The sequence below is a fragment of the Camellia sinensis genome, chromosome 2 (genome assembly GCF_055761805.1).
Source record: "Camellia sinensis isolate YWXY chromosome 2, ASM5576180v1, whole genome shotgun sequence".
Lineage (NCBI taxonomy): Eukaryota > Viridiplantae > Streptophyta > Magnoliopsida > Ericales > Theaceae > Camellia > Camellia sinensis.
This window is the reverse complement of record NC_138962.1, coordinates 116,561,515-116,578,785: the sequence shown is the minus strand read 5'-3', so window position 1 is coordinate 116,578,785 and position 17,271 is coordinate 116,561,515. Positions and strand designations below refer to the sequence as shown.

The following is a 17,271-nucleotide window of genomic DNA, read 5'->3' as shown; positions in this document are numbered from 1 at the left end:
TTTGGGTGATAGGGGTCTAAAGAAATGGGGGAACCTAAGAAAATAGGTGGGGACAATAGCAGCACTCTTACAAAAGACTAGAGACACGAATTTTTGCTCATTTCCTTCCCCCAAATAGTCGGCCACTCTCTTCCTCTTTCTCTTGCTTTACTTTCACAAACCCTAACCTTCTTTGGTAGATTCGTGAACTGAAAACCGAGATTCAAGCTTGAAGCAAATGAAAACTTGTTCTACTCATCTAGGGGAGTTTCCAAATCTAAACAAAACCTTCATTGGAGCATTTGAAGCTTTCAACCCTCCTCCCCCTCCAAGTCTCTTTCATTGCTTCTGAGGTAGTAGAGAATGATGTTATCGTGCTATTTTCTTGACCTACATGTGATCAATTTGATAAACTCGTGCAAACCCTAACTTGATTTTGAAATCCATATGCTAGAAAGAGCGGTTTTACACAAATGTTTGATTCTTCTAAATTGGTGTTGCAATGATAAGGATAAATTATGTATATGATAATTTTGTCTTTTTTCATAGAGGTATACCTTGCTTAACTCCATGTCTAGCTTGAACGAACCTTTTCTCTAGTTTAGGTGAATATTATTTCGAACTTACTAGGTGTTTGTAAAAATACCCCAATTGATGCTTTTACTTTTGTTTAGGAAATTGTGAGGTTAGAGTTCAAGGGTTTTGAAAATAAAGCTAGCTTAAATTTTCCATATGCCACCTATATAGTATATTGCATGGAGTACATTCTTAAATTAAGTTGTGTACACTTGGTTTGAAACTTCAGTTGGGCTTGATTGGTGTATCCATTGAGTTTGTTGGGCTTGACAAACTCCATGGTGCGAGATTGAAAACCAATGTGGTAAGGAACCTTTATCCTTCGGGTTAGTACCCATAAACATGGCCGGTATTATAGCAACTAGTATATGGTTTTTGTTTTTGTACGCAATCGACAATTTGTGCTTGACTAAGAAAATAAGTAGTAAGTGAATTGTGTCGCCTTAGTGTGGGGATTTTCACTAAGGCGGGACTTAATTTGGAGTCAAGAATAGTTGGAAACTTATATGTATATATAGATATTTTTTTACATCACATTGGCTTTAAAAGTGAATTTTGATGAAAACACTTAAAGTTATAAATAAAAGGAAGCATCATGGCATTAGCACCATATTCATGCATATTACTTGTGTTGGTCATTTTTCTTATTAGGCTTTGGCTCAAGTAGAACGTTTCAGGTGATCGACGTTGAATCCAAGGCATGTGGACACTTGATTTTCTCTAGCCTAAGGGCTTTTGTTGCATTGTAAAGCCATAGTATTTTTTTTTTTTTTTTTTTTTTTGTAGAGTGTACACTTGTTTTAGTGCTATCTTCCGTAAGCATTTTTTTTTGTAGGGTTTAGTTAGTTGTTAGTAGGGGAAGGGAGCAACACAAAGGATATCAAACATTTCTCCATAGAATTTGAAGCTGCAACCTCACACCACAAAGCGGTGCCACACATCTTCCGTTAGGTACTATTGAGCTGTCTTTTTGTTTCCTACTCTTTGCAACTCGCAAAATTCTTTACCAAGACTTACACTTCTACGAATTTACAGTTTTTACTTGACAAACTCTCAATACTCACTAGGGTTTGCATCATGAGCTTGAGGGGGTGTGAAATGTATTTTTGGGTAGTTTATATTTACCAAACGACTATTTATTTAGTTTTGTTATAGTTGAGTTTAGTTGAATAAAAAGTTATTGTCCTTTTCTCTCTATATATATTGATTTTTTTCACAATTGTGTCATGTCCATGTCCCATATCAATGTCTATGATATATATAGCTAACAAACAACTACTCAATTTAGAAAGAAAAAAAAAAGTAAATTAGAGGACCTTGAATTTCAACAAAAAAAACTTTGGCCATAAATTATTACCATAAACTGCAACAACTCTCCAGAAATCCTGGGTGAAGCTGAGAGAATGTTTCACAATAAAATCGTGATATGCATGGCCCTTAACTATAGCTTGGCGCAACACATAGCTAGATATATTTTGACCAACTTTTATCTGTACGATTATCTAACACCATTCAAAGAAGTTTTTGTAAAATGTTGAATTTATTTGGGAATATTCAAAAAGAAAAAGAAAAGTACGAGAAGACAGACATCAAAAAAAAAAGAACTACATAATATAAAGCATGTAAGATGAATTTTATTTCCAAACTGTAGTCTTTGTGTTCTCACCAATTGATCACAAAGTTGAGTCCATTTGGATAAGGGTGATCTCATCACACTTTTCTTTCTTCCTTTGGTTTGATAACTTCAAACTAGGAATTATTTCCCAACATTTCTATCAAAACTCATATCCTCGAGTTCAAAACGAGTTCGCTAACAATAAGAAGAAGAACAACAATACTAATGTTGGAATAATATGATGACGAGGATGTTGATGATAATCTAACATCTATGAAGCACAAATACTTCTAGAAGTGATTCATATCCATATCCGATATTGATACTCCTCGAATAGTTGATGATACGTAAACGATACTTCCTAAATGTAACCATAATTTGACATTAATTTTCTTTAATTTTGAGAAGTATTGGATACTCAAAGTCATATAATCGAACTATTATGAAATTAAAATTTTGTAATAATTCTTTAGATAATTGTTAGAATAAATATAAGAATAGTTTTTCAATATTTTGTTGACTTCTTAGACAAGAAGGAAATAGTAAGATTAAAGTAGTATCCATTTTTTTTCAAAATTTATTCAATTGACGTATCCTTAATGTGTCATGTATGCATTCCATACATGTATCCATACTTCGTAGAAAGTTCGAAAAAATAAGGAAATATAATGGCTCTATTTGGTCTCAATTTTAGAATCAATTTTTAGAATTTATTCTAAAAAAATAGAAATTAATTTGATAAAAATAAACGTCAAATTTTTTTTTGGATTTTAAAAATTATTTTCACTCTCAAAAAATGTAAAATTACATGTAAATAATAAGTTTTTTTTTTAAATTAATTTTTTTTTTTAAATTTTCAGAAGACAAATTCTGACCACCAAACCAAACAGAGCCGATGTTACTAAAATCATATTTCAACAATCAAACAAACAAGTGAACTTGCATACAACACTTTTACATATAACACTTAAGTTCAAAAGCGAAAAGCACAGGAACAAGATAAACAATTTAGACTTGACATTAAAATGAAATTTTTATGAGGCCTATTAAAAATTTAAAATTAACTACCTACTAGCTCTCAAACTAATATCCAAAATTTAAGAAAATACAATAAAAAAATTAAATATATATATATATATAAATCTTTTTTGATAAACGTATCCTAGCCATACCCCCCAAGTCTTTTTCGTATTGCCATATTCATATCATATTGTATTGTATCTATTTCCCTCATCCTTATTTGTGCTTCATAGCCTTGACATAATAATCAACTTCAATGCATAACAGTGGAAATCAAAAGGTTCTTACTTGTTCAGATGTTGCCATTGAACCATGGCAAGAAAGGAGCAAAACCCTGTTAGGGTCGCCTAAGAGAGGATGAGCTTTAAGTTGATCCCTCATACAGCTAATGTCCTCCCAGCCAGTCATAAATACTAAGACAGCACCAGGCCGTTCCTTCCGACATATATGGCATAAACAAGCCTCAATAAGATTAAAACCAATGCAATCAGGTATCCAACATGACAGTGAATCACGAGCCCTTGCACTATAATTCTCGAAGTTTGATTTACTAAGAGCATCCTGTGAAATAATAAGGTAGAAGACTAGTTATACATAGTTATTGTACAAATCTTCAAATTTACAATATGTCCGAGTTTATCTACTGCTTCTCACTATTAAAAAAAGGGCAGTGTATGAAGTTTTCGTATTGCTTTTCCTCCAAGCCTTAGTCACAAATATATATATATATATATATAGAATATCATGAAGAGGAACATACAAATAGAAACAATCCAAAGAATTAACTTAACAAAGATGGTTTCCATTAGTAGTATAACAGATGGGGATGTGCCACTCCCTGCCCTACAAAGCAGGCATGACATACTTGACAACAGTTAAGTGGAAAATGCAAAATTGCTCCTCCTTTTTTGTTGCATTAATTTGATTGTTTATGGATGTAATATTTATATATATAGCAAATAAAAATATAATTTTTTGTCGAATACATATCCCTTTTATTTCTTTTCTTTTTTCTTTTTTTTGAAATCACAGTGTCCCGTGTCTGTCCATGTTCGTATTGATAGTCAGTCTCCATGCGTCCTTGGTAAAAAAACAAGCCAATCCTTGCAAAGCAACTCATTTTTAATTGCTAATGGATGTAATAAAAAATGCATCCTTGCACAAGAGCACAACATATTTTAAGTTTTTTCACCAAATTCCAGATAGGAACTGAAATTTGAGACTGAATTTGAGCGTAGTGCAATACCTCAACAAGAGCAGTGATCTGGTTTTTCCTTTTCCGTGGCACTAGCTGTCTTTGTGTTTTCCACATCTTCTCTTGACCATAATCATCAATTTGGTTGAAAGAAGTCAACTTATATCCAGTCATTTCCAATACATCTTCCAGAAAGTGTGCTTTCACTGGGTATGTAAAACCCTAAATTTAGACAAGATACAATTCACATCAACTGCAAAAAGATCAAATGAACAAATTCTTCCCCACTTGCAAAGTGCATAATTTTCAGATCTTATCTCAACTAAATGCAGCAATATCAGAGAAAAGTGGGAAATTAAATTGACATGTTATTAGCAACTTAAACCAAATCGGATGCCCAACCTCACTCAAGTTGTAAATAAGCTAATATTACATGATTTTATCATTATAAAAATAAAAAATAACTAAAAACAAAAAAATATATATATGGTTCCAGAAAGCAATAAACCATGCAACTCATATGTTTAAGAAACCGTACAGTGGTATCCAAAAAAATAAAGTTTTATAAAACTTGTTTGCATTAACAGTCTTTAATCTTTATATAAAGTTTCCCATGCGATTTTCAATTTCAGTTGAAGGTCAAATTGGAAAAGAGGGTACACCATGCCCCAACACCAACAACATAATAAGTTCAAGAAACAGCACTGACCAAGAAAGAAAACATAATACACTACAACAAACTCAAGTTTCAGCTTACCGGAATATGGATTGTTGGTGCTCCTCCAAAATAATTGGAAAATAACTCAGCATTTAAAGTAGCACTCATTAAAATCAATCTCAAATCTCGACGTCGTGGAAGAAGATCCTTCAACACAATCAATAGGAAGTCTGATGGGGAAAAAAAAAACATGTTAATAATTGATATTGAATGCTTTTGTAGAAAACCCAGATGAAAAGCAAAAATTATTAGGAACCGAACCTTCATTCATGCCTCGCTCGTGAATTTCATCAACGAACACATGGGTTATACCATTCAGGTTGCGGTCACTCAACAAACGTCGAAGCAAAATACCACTGGTACAAAAAAGCAGATGGGTATTTCTTCCTTTCATTCCCTCTAATCGAACTTTATAGCCAACCTATCAAAAAATCTGAATTGTCGAATAGCAAGTAGAATAAAGAAGTTTTCGCACAGGAAGCTACTGACTCAGCAAGCAAAAAGTCCATAAAGCCAATTTAAAACAAACATGGAACCCAAGACGGAGAGGATGGGATGAAGAAAGAGAAAAAGAGGCTCACTGATTCACCAAGAGGCTCTCCTCTCTCAGTAGACACTCTTTCTGCAACAGCCATAGCTGATATTCGTCGAGGTTGTGTACAAATTATGTTACAGAATGATCCACGACCAGATTCTATTTCTGACTCCAATATATACTGAGGAAGTTGGGTAGTTTTACCACATCCAGTCTCCCCAGAAATTACAACAACCTGTTAGTATAAAAACTAGTCAGGATCCTCTTACTAGTAAACATACGTATATGGATTCGAAAAATCAATTATCAGAACCATTTCTGTGCCCATAAGAAACAGAAAAAAAATCATTTGCACAATTTATGAGGTTCACAAAGATAAGTAGGAATTATATAACAGCTCACATTTGGAAATGACACAAGAGGAGGAAATTTACCTTCCATATAAAACACAACGCAATTCCGCAAAGCATTGTTTCCCCACTACCTTAGGTTGTTCATGCCTTGCATATTGTGCCACATGCAAAAGCATTACACTAAATGGCAACAAATGAGCAACAGTAACCAAGTAAGAAGGTTGCAGGCATTCAGACATTAATGCTAGGACACCAGGTCTAAAAATATTTTTTTTTTTTTTTGGTTTTTTTGATAAGTCAGGTACAAAGATGATACAACTTTTACATTCAATGGATTAGAGTCACATATGTTCATTCTCCTCCTGTGAATGCTACAAATGAAATATTAAGTAAACTGGCTTGCAGAAGAATTCTTTTCAGTTTAGTCTTGACTTAAGAATGCTTCAAAAGCTTCTAAACCTATGCTGAGGGAAAACAGCAAGTGTACAGGGAGGGGATGTTGCCATTGAAAGAGACGAAGCTAGTGGTGAGGGGTGTGGATGAAAGTTGCCAGGTCTGACATGGAAAATCCCTAGAAGTACTTCCTGTCAATTGGAAATTGTTATTTTCCTTTCTCTACGAAAAAGAAAAGAAAATTGTTCTAAATTTCAAAAAACACAAGTTGAACAAGAGTTCATGACTAGTTTTCAAATTTTTAACCAGGACCATTTGTAACGGAACAAATCAGGACATGCCTTTCTTAACATCTGAATTTTAGAATCCTTGAGATGTCTGCCCCTACCCATGGCTGATCATTAATTTCCCCAGGTTTCACATACTCAAATCCTGATCAAACTAGAGGGTTCATCAGGTGCTGGTTTTGGACCTAAAAACTATAAGTGGGGCCTATGTTACATTTTCTTTTTTTATCAGCAACAACAAGACTTTTATTAGTAAAAGGAAAAGAGATACAAATAACAAGGGGGGACAAGCTGTCCACCAAAACCAAAAAACCCAACTAACTACATACGTCTCTCCAATCTCTAGTAATTGAAAATAAAGGAATCACCTTAAAATAAGGGGCTGTCAAGGCCCAAAAAGGAGCCAAATAACAAAATTTATTTCATATTCCCCTAAATCTTCACATTTATCCTCAAAATCTCAAGCATTCCTCTCTAACCAAAGAACCGCACATACAACACAATCCCAAAGAGTCTTTGCTTTGTCATTTGATCCAAAACCTCCAAAATCATTGCAAAACATATGAACACAAGGAGGTACCACACAATCCATCTCCGCTAACCAAAACACCCTCCACCACTATAATCATCAAAGGCGATATTGCCCATGTAAAAAAGGGCTAAACCATGATGGCTTGTACCACTCACAACAAAAGAGACATATGCGCTCAGACAAAAAGGCCTACACACATTTACAAATTAAGAGATTCAACAAAATCTACAATGTTCCATGCCACACATGACCTTCCCTAAAATTCAACTATACAAAGTGGCCAATACAAAGACTCCTCTACAACTTGAAAATCATCATATTCCACTCCTACGTCAAGCACAGCAAAGCTAGCAACCAAAAGTCTTTGCTTCCCCACCCTGCAAACATAACCCCCACCACATCCCCATTGAAAAACCAATCCATCCCAAATAGAGCCAAAACCAAACTGCACAAACGCCTAGCCATCTGACAATGAATAATCATGTTACAAACTAACCCCATCACACTAATGAAGGCATTACCAATCAACAATGATCTTTTTCTCCTAACTAAGTAATCAACCATAAGAATAAATTTGACCCTTCTCCAACACCCCTACACCAGTATACCCCACACAGAAAATTGAAAAAGTTAATCAATTGATATGACTCCCAATCTTGCAAATTCCTTCTCAGCCCAACATCACGAAAAAACATAAATTCGCACACCCCGGACACAATCCACCACCGAAGCTTCCATCAACAACAAAGAGAAAATAGAAGGCCAATCAAAATACAAAGAAGAATATAAGGAAAAATCTTCTCCAACACCTCATCTCTACTCTAGTTATGATGCCAAAACTTCACCCTATCTCCCTTCCCCAAGTTAAAGAAACCACATTTCAAAAAGTCCTCCTAAACTAGACGAATGACCTTCTAAAGCCCTCTTCCATGGGACATTCATCTCCAACGAAGGCCACTCATCCCAAGTGCTGCTATATTTTGCCATAAACACTTGCCCAAAAGAATTTTGTTAAAGATTCCCAACATTCTAATATGCAAACCCCCTTCCCTCACCGGAGTACAAACAGTGTCCCAATCAATAAGATGACATTTAAACTCTTCAACTACAAAAACCCACAAAATTTCTCTGTGCAACTTTTCAAGCCTCCTAACCACCAAAACTGGAATAGTGTGCAAGGACATGACATAGATTGGAAGGATTGATAAAGTGCTCTTAGTAACAGTAAGCCAACCTCACCTACACAGGTGTTGCCTTTTCCAACCTAGCAATTCCTTTGGAACTGCTCAATGACTGCAACTTGTACAACCTTAGATTTAAAAGAAAACCCCCGAGGTAATCTAAGGTATGTAACTGGAAGTACACCAATCTTACAAGCAAGAATAGAGGCCAACTCCCCGACATGAGAAACTTCTCATACCGGAATCAACTCTTATTTTTTCAAATTTACCATCAAACCTATAAAACAACCTCAAAGCACAAAAGAACACACTGAAGTTAGTCCAATTGGACCATATCTGCCCCACAATATCGCAGTGCCATCTAAATACAAAATATGAGCGCACCATCAAGTACTACTAGTACTAACATAAAACACTGCAAGAATCTCCCTGAACCACCATGGTAATCATCCAACTTAATGCCTACATAGGAAGAATTAAAAACAAAGGTAACAAAGAGACACTTCACCACAAATCCCTCAATAGCTGGAAAAACCAGCAGGCGATCCATTCAGCAACACCAAGAGTCAAGTTGTATTGCCTCCATTTATTTCCAAAACCCATCCTACCCAACAAGTAAAATAACAAATATCAAATCACATGATCATAAGCCTTTGCAATTTGCAAATAACCCCCCGCCTCAGCACTTCTCAATCTAGAATCAACACATTCGTTAGCCACAAAAATTTGCCTCCCTCAACAAACACATTTTGAGAATACTAGTGCAACTAGTGGTTTCAACTTTGATGGCTTACTTCAACTAGTATACTAAATCGGTGCATGTTGTGTATCTTCTTGTTTTAACAAGTAATTATATTTGCTTCCACCAAACAAAAAAACATTTACTTGCATCCTACATTTAACTTCGCAACAAATTTGCAAACAAATGTCAAGTTCTTCAATTATCTACCATTCCCCAAGCTCTACGGTAAAGCCTAAAGGATGATGTATGCAAAAAGTGGGGACAAGAAAAAAAAGGAATTATCAAACACCAAAACCACAATGTAAAAAAGACACAACACAAAATCCTTCAAAAAAAATATGAACATCTAATTAACTCTAAATCCAAGGCTCGAGGGACTTTCCAAAGAATAAACAACCTCAATAATAAAAGGTTTTCTTAATTAATTCCATGTTATTTTTTAGGACCAATAACTTCATAAACTGAAATCAATTGAGAACCAATTAAGAACATTATTCTTTTTTTCTTTTCCCCTTTTGTTGAAAAATTAAGAGTTCTATTCAACAATTGCAAGAGGACTTTAACAGCCTCATTATGACAACCCAAAAACTCCACATGAGACTTCTAACATAAGACAAGGCAAACGAAGATCAAAGATAATAAGAAGAACCTCAAAAAAATCTCTCCCAGCCAAAAGGCATGAAGCTCAAACATGAAAACTTCTTCAAATATCCTATTTCCACACACACCACATCATTCGTGTTAGAGCAATTTTACAATACCTTTTGCCTCTTTCTCGCCTCACCTCAACTGAACACCCTAAAAGCAAGCTGAAAGCAGGCAGGAACACGAGCAAATAGAGCAAGGAAAATAAAAGCTTACAATAACCCACACTTTATGGAGGACCAAACCAAAACAACAATCCGAAAAGGGCTCAACCAAAGAGTGCATAGATATACAGCAATAAAAATAAGTTCATTCCCTACAAAATTTTCATTTTTTTTTTATAGATATTAGATTGAAAATTGAGAAAGAAAGGGTATGAATTCCCAAGTCAAACCTGATTCTGTGCAATTGCTTGGAGCAGCCTTTCCTTCTCCTTGAATGCAGGCAGAGATCTCCGAAAGTCTAGCATTGTCCTGCCTTCTGGTGATTCCTATAGATGAAAGGGTGTATTCATTTCAAAATGCAACTAGAATTCCACGTGGATAAAAGTTCCAAAATGACATTTAAATAATGGCTTAAAATTTAAACAGAGCCCTAACAAGAAAAGGAATGGATACAGTTCCCATAGTAAAATATAGGTCCAACATGCCTATTCATAAAATAATAGACTGTTGTTGAAACATATCAAATTCAGAACAAATACACTTCAGCAAGATGAGCACTATCCCTAGTACCTACCTAAATAGACTTTTCAGGCTTTCAGCCAACAAACTAGCCCAGGTCTCCAGCTCTGTTGCCAAACCACATTAAAGATATCTCAAAAAGTCAAACCCAAATGAACTCAAATTTCTTTACACAGGAACAAGTTATCAAAAACATAATTATATAGAAGCGAATCCAAACATTGATCTCTATTACTTTGTAATTTCCAAATTTATTTGGGTTAAATTATTGTACAAAATAATGTGAACAAAACAAAACAAAGCAGAAAAAGTAAATTAAAATCTGCAACAAAAGAATGAGAAACGGAATGTTCAAAGGTTTGTTATAGACAGAGTTTTGTCATTATGGCAGCACCTATGTTACATGGACTCTTCTAAATTTATTAAATGTTGTGTACGACACTCAGACATCTGTCTAAGGGTATGGAATATATGTTTGATATGTCTAATTGGTCATGCACCTAATGAGTATGTATAAATAGTTGATTTTACCAAATAGCTATGCATAAGACTACCATTTAATGCATAACATGCTCTATGCTAATTTGTAAATAGCATTTTACCCTAATAAAATAAAATTTAATATTTAAAATCATGAATCTAGCCATGTCCTGTTGTCCAAATCCTTAGCCCTATCAATCACTCTAGCTAGAACATCCACAAGCAAAGTAAATAAGAAAGGGGATAAAGGATCCCCCAGTCTAAGGCCTTCAAAAGCCTTGAATGTAGCACCTGCCTTTCCATAACAATAACAAATAAAATTACACAAGGAAACAACCATGAGTCTACTTTCTCCACCTATCCCCACTTTTTTGCAATACTAACTCCAAAACAAACCACTCCACATGATCATATGCTTTTTTCCAAATCAGACTTACAAATGACACATTCCTCACTATATCCTATGCATTCCTCTAATTTGCAATCAAAACCACATCCAAAATCTAATGTCCTTCAATAAAGGCCCCTTAAGAGAAAGAAATGGTATCCCCAAAACTATTCTCAGCCTCCTAAACACTTTTGTCAATTTTTGAAAAGAGCTGTGACAAGACCTAATTGGTTTGAAATCCCCAATACTTAATCCCAAGGGGTTGACCTAGTGGCAAGGCCTTGGGTCTTGGCGGTGTGCTCCCTCCAAAATTCAGGGATCGAAATCTCTTAGGTGCTAACAATTCCTAGGGGCCATCGGATTGGCGAAAAACCCTTGAATTAACGATGAAGCACTTGCGGGAAACTCCTTGCTGAGAGCCTGTGCACCCCTAGAGATTAGTTAGGCTTTGATCCGAATAACCCGGTGCCAATCCAAAAAAATAAATAAATCTCCAATACTTAAAAAATTATCCTTTCTTTGGAATCAAACAAATAAAAGCATTTTGCAAGTATTTACTATGACATTCTCAAAAACTCAACAAAAAATTTCACCAAATCCCCCATAACCAAATCCCAACAATCTTGAAAGACAACCATAGTGAAGCCATCGGGTGCCAGAGCCTTATCCCCAACACACTAAAACACTACCACCCTAATCTCCTCATTAAAATGTCTTTCTAACCAACTAGATTTATAAGCCTCAATTGGAAACAACTCCAAACCCTCAATGCACAACCACACCACTCGATGACATTTGACAACCACTCAAAATGAAAACAGAAACAAACAGGCCTGCACTGATATGTTCTTGTATCTAATGTCTAAGAGATGTCCCCATTTATAACATATATAACATTTTAATTACCTTCAAAAAAAGGAAATGAAATATACCTGCCACGTTCTCTGCATATTACGCATTCGCAAACTCTGCCTCTGAAGAACCTTTTCCATAACAGAGCCATCTAAGAAAGAATCGGGATCATCATCTGGATTTACATCTTCAACCTGATCAGTGGCCTTAGTGTCAACTGAAGTGCCACTGACCCTTTCAGAACTCAACTGCATTCTATCAAGGTGTTCCTGCAGCAGACCCTCTACTCTCCTTTGCAAGCTTAGTGGGATAACCACCTGCAAAAACAGGGCACAAAAATTCAAATTATCCCATAAAGTGATGAAAGTCCATACAAATAAAGAATAAAACCCTTCTACAAACAACCAGTAGTTATTACCTCCCTTTGAGGCCGCTTGTCATCGAGATCTGGCCTATAATTGGGAAGAGGAACCTTGCTCGCAACCACCACTTTTCCATACAATTCACTGAACATGCAAATTGGACATCCAAGGAAAATTTTAGTGAATGCTAAGACATTATAAAACTACAAAGGAATATTAAATAATGGTTTCCCTACCAGTAAAGCCCCATCCTTTTGGCAAGGTTAGATATTTGCTCATAGTCTCTCCTATCTCTTTTATCTCTGGACACAATTTCCTGGTCCTTTTCATTGTGTAATAGCAAGTTAAGTTTCCAATTCCACTCATCAATGTTGGCCACAGAAGAAGATGCCTGCCATCAACAAAATGTTTAAGAACATAAGTTTCACAATTTTTACCTTCACGTCCAAATTATATACTAATAAATGCAAATTTATGATCAAATATTAATAAATACATAAACACATCAATAATAGGTTTATAAGAACCAGCACTTGTTTTAAAATCTTATCTTTTTACTAGCTATGACCCGTGTTTAAAGACAGCGCACCAAGAATCTTCCATAAAGTTCTTAGTTTCAAAAGACTTACACTATCTTTAGCGCCTATTGTATGCCTTCATCTCAGTCTCTGCAGAGGAGAAGGCACATAACTGAGAACAAGAGAAGTATAAAAATATGCATGACCAACAGTGGCTAAAAAAACTTGGGAAAAGAAAACAACCTAAAATCTTGAAGGCTGTGTTTGGTTGTGTGTTCCAAACATATTTCCACCCACTAATTTGAGTGTGGTGTTTTTTTTTGAGTTTTCAAATTATAATTCCACACCCACTTTTGAAAACTCCTTTCCAGGCAGGAAAATTTGGCTAACCCGGACATCCGGCCGGTTGACCGGAACAGTGTTCGGTTTTTTTTTTTTTTCTTTTTTTTTTTGGCACCTGTTATTTTTATATTGTAAATAAAAAATATTTTCGAAATTTTTTTAATTTTTAATGAGTTTTGAATAGAATTTTGGGTTGTGTATGGTTATGAGTTGCAAGTTTTTGAATCAAATAACTTTTCTAATTTCAAAAACTCAAAACTCCCTCCAAAACTCTTTTCAAAACTCATAACCAAACTAATTTTCCACACTCAAATCATAATTCCAAAACTCACAAACTCAAAATACAACTCTATTCTCAAATCATATTTAGAAAACTCTACCAAACGCTACCAAAATTTCTCTTATCTGAGACCCTGATATCTGTTTTTAGGAGGAGCCAAAAACACATTCTATCTTATATGTTTAACACTTACAGATACAAGAATGATAAAACACATTCTTTTGTCTGAATTCCTAAGAAGCACGGCGGACACTTCTAAGAAGGTAACGTGTCGTGTCCAACACCGACACGACACGACACGACACAACACTCGTTGGACACTTCCTAACACTTAGACACACATGAAACACATTACAAGTTTGAAAAAAAATAACTTGGTAACCCAAGATAAAACAAAAACAACGTAAATTTAAACATATTCTCCTCCTTTTGACTTCAAAAATTATTGTCTCTAACTTAAATATTCATATATATGTCATAATAATTATTTACCCTTATATATGTCACATAATAAATATATAGAATATATATTTTGCACGTGTCATCCAAATGTCATGTTCTACATATTTTGAAAATTAACGTGTCAACATGTCTATGTCTTATCCAAGTGTCTATGTTCATGCTTCTTAGTTGGATTCTCTTTTCTATTATCAGCACCATTCATTACACAACAAATCAATCGATCAAGATTCAAGACATCCCATATTAAAATGAACTTTTGAATTCAGAAAAGAACTTTTGATTTCAAAGAAAACTTGAAAAAACATAAGATTCATTTTATTCCATCATCGTGTCATCATAAAATTCAAAATTACAAAAAGCTTTTGATTCTGAATGTTGCATTTGATTTTCATAAGGATCGCATTAACAATAGTGTGCAATTAAAGTCCGGCTGTGTCAGCAAAACACACTCTTTGTGGATCATCCTTATTAAACATCCATATTCCATAGAAACCTTTTTTTCTCACCGAAGCTAAGACAATTACTTGACTCAGTTGAGGTGAGCTCCCCATATCCCTAAATCCAAAAATCTCTCCGCAATTGATATATTTGTCTTTTTTTTTTTTTTTTTTTTTGGCTAATCGAGAACCCATCCTAGGCAAGAGGGCCCTTTGAACCCAACCCACGAAGGTAAACTCAAGGTTCAAAAGCCACTCCCTAAGCCATTGAACTGGGCAACGGAAGGGGATTCAAACTCTCATTAGTAACAAGAGCGGATTCCAAAGTTGAGCTGAATTTTCCAAAATAGAAAGAACCACAAAAATCAGAATCCTAGTTTTCTTCTGTTCTCCTCCATTTATTCAACACAAGTTCACAATTGAACAACAAGTAAAGAATTTCAGACCCTACATTACATATATGGGAGGTGCTACTATATACACTTTGTAAACATGCATATGGTATGCACCCAAAAAACTAGCCACAATAATTATAACTTCCACCAAATTGAGTCATAACCAAAACACAAAATTGGTTCATAACCAAAACACCACAAAAACCAAGACAACTTGAGTTCAAAACAAAACATGACAAAATCTCATAACCAGACAACTTCTGTTCATAAATTGGTTCATAACCAAAACACCATAAAACCTAATAACCAAAGGCACAAGACAACGCCTGTTCATAAATTTGTCAATAACCATAAAACCTGAAAACCAAGCCCACTTGCACCCATAACCAGATACCACAAAGCACAGGCGAAACCAAGTTCACCCAAAATTTGACCACCACAAGGTCTCATAACTACATACATACCATAAAATTTTCATTTTCATACTATACATATATATGCATACACAAACAGCACATTGGACAAAAATATATAATTAAACAAAAAAAGGTAAATTCTAATATACACCCCTATAAAAAAAAAAAGAAAGAGTGGATCATAATTATACCATTTTTTCTTTAGTTATACCCAATTTTTTTTATTTTAGTTATGATTCATCAGTGCTTTAGTTATGCATTATGACATTTTTTTAGTTATTACTCGGAAAAGAATAATGCTAAGACGAGATGTAATACAATTTTATAAATTTTGGATATTTATAGTTTGTATAAGAATAATGCTATATGCACCCGTTGGAATACATGGCATAATTTTAGAGATTTTAAATATTTGTAATTTCTATAATGGCGGGGTACATAAGTTATGTTGGTACATTAGTTGCAGTTGGTATACCAATTAGGACATGTAGCACCACCCTTTGTATAATAGGTGAGATCAACAATTTTAAAATAACAATGTCATGGCATATGCTGGTAATTAATATACTAATTGGTACGGGTAATACCTCCGCTCAGAAAATTGAAATTATGTCATGCACCATAGTGTTTCCCAAGAAAATAATATGTAAAAAAAATAGTAGGAAGTTGTTAGGAGATGGAAAAACCTTATGATTGTCGTAGTCGCATTCATACTCGTCGTCTGAGAACTGCTCAGCGGCGTAGCCGCAAAAAGCTCGGCGACCCGAGAATAAAAAGGTGGAGAAAATTCTGGAGAGAGAGGGAAAGGCGTTATTGGAGGTGGGAAGAGCAGGAAACGAGAACAAGTCCTGATCTGGCCTAGCAGTTGCAAACCTCCTCCTTTGATTGGACAAGAAGAGAGCATGAAGAAGCGAGGATTGTTTGCCACATGCTGCTGCTAAGAGAAACCCTAGCCTCGAATTGGATTTGGAGTTCATTTTGGGGGCATGGCATTGGCTTATTCCAGAGTGAAGATGAGCAGTCTGTTTACAGTTTATACCTGTTAAATGCAGAACAGGTTGTTCAAAGTAGAAGACTCGGGGGCATTTCCATAAATAAGTCAAAATACCACTGGGTTTGTTTGGGGGTGTCCTAGACTAAAAAGTTGAGGGAAAAATATAGATATTTGGGTTAATTTTTTGACTTTTTATAAAAAAAATATGTAATAAAAAATTGTAAAAATTGATTTGTAGAGAAAAATTAAGAGGGGCTTTTCCCAATATAAGCCATTTTTGTATTGTATTTCCAAAACTAGGCCAACTTCTGACGGAATTCAAAAACTAAGTTAAAGCGCCATTACTATTCGCGCTTTTACTGTTAGGAGCGCAAAAGTAGATGGACATGAAAATCGCTATTACAAATAACGACTTTGATTAATAAGTCGCTGTTACGAATAGCGCTTATAGTGTTATTCTGTTCCCAATAAAAAACGCTGTTCTTAACAGCGCTTTTCACACAAAATTTTGTTGCCAAAAAACGCTATTGATAATAGCGATTTTAACAAAAAAAAATTTCCAAAAAAACGCTATTTATAATAGCGATTTTAACAAAAAAAATTTTGCAGAAAAAACGCTATTCAGAATAGCGATTTCAGTTCAAATTTTGTTCAAAAAAAATGCTATTTCTAATAGCGATTTTAACAGAAATTTTTTTCCCACCCAGCGTTTTTAACATAAACTTTGTTAGAATAAAACGCTATTTTCAAGATAAAACAAAAGAAAAAAACATAAAGCAATTATCATGTTAAAATATGTTTTTTTTTTTTTTCTTTTGTTTTTGTTTAGAATGTGTAATTCATAAATTTTACATAATATGAAAAAAAACCTCTTTTCATATATTAATTTTA

General features: G+C 34.6%; 1 protein-coding gene across 2 annotated transcripts in view; it reads right to left on the bottom strand.

The window, feature by feature from the left end:
* The window catches only part of ABO6 (DEA(D/H)-box RNA helicase family protein), a 54,822-nt gene extending 38,353 nt beyond the window's left edge, over window positions 1–16,469 (bottom strand). The window contains exons 1-11 of one of the 2 annotated variants that reach the window (XM_082915464.1): window positions 16,073–16,465; window positions 13,166–13,204; window positions 12,773–12,927; window positions 12,593–12,680; window positions 12,255–12,491; window positions 10,166–10,261; window positions 5,685–5,873; window positions 5,365–5,524; window positions 5,143–5,273; window positions 4,437–4,607; window positions 3,479–3,751 (exon numbers count right to left, since the gene is read on the bottom strand). In XM_082915464.1, coding sequence (XP_082771590.1) covers window positions 3,479–3,751; window positions 4,437–4,607; window positions 5,143–5,273; window positions 5,365–5,524; window positions 5,685–5,873; window positions 10,166–10,261; window positions 12,255–12,491; window positions 12,593–12,680; window positions 12,773–12,786 — 1,359 coding nt within the window. In that variant the 5' untranslated portion in view covers window positions 12,787–12,927; window positions 13,166–13,204; window positions 16,073–16,465. Of the gene's footprint in view, window positions 1–3,478; window positions 3,752–4,436; window positions 4,608–5,142; window positions 5,274–5,364; window positions 5,525–5,684; window positions 5,874–10,165; window positions 10,262–12,254; window positions 12,492–12,592; window positions 12,681–12,772; window positions 12,928–13,165; window positions 13,205–16,072 lie in introns of both variants that reach the window. The other variant, XM_082915463.1, reaches the window with a different exon arrangement.
* Between the last annotated feature and the right edge of the window lie 802 nt (window positions 16,470–17,271).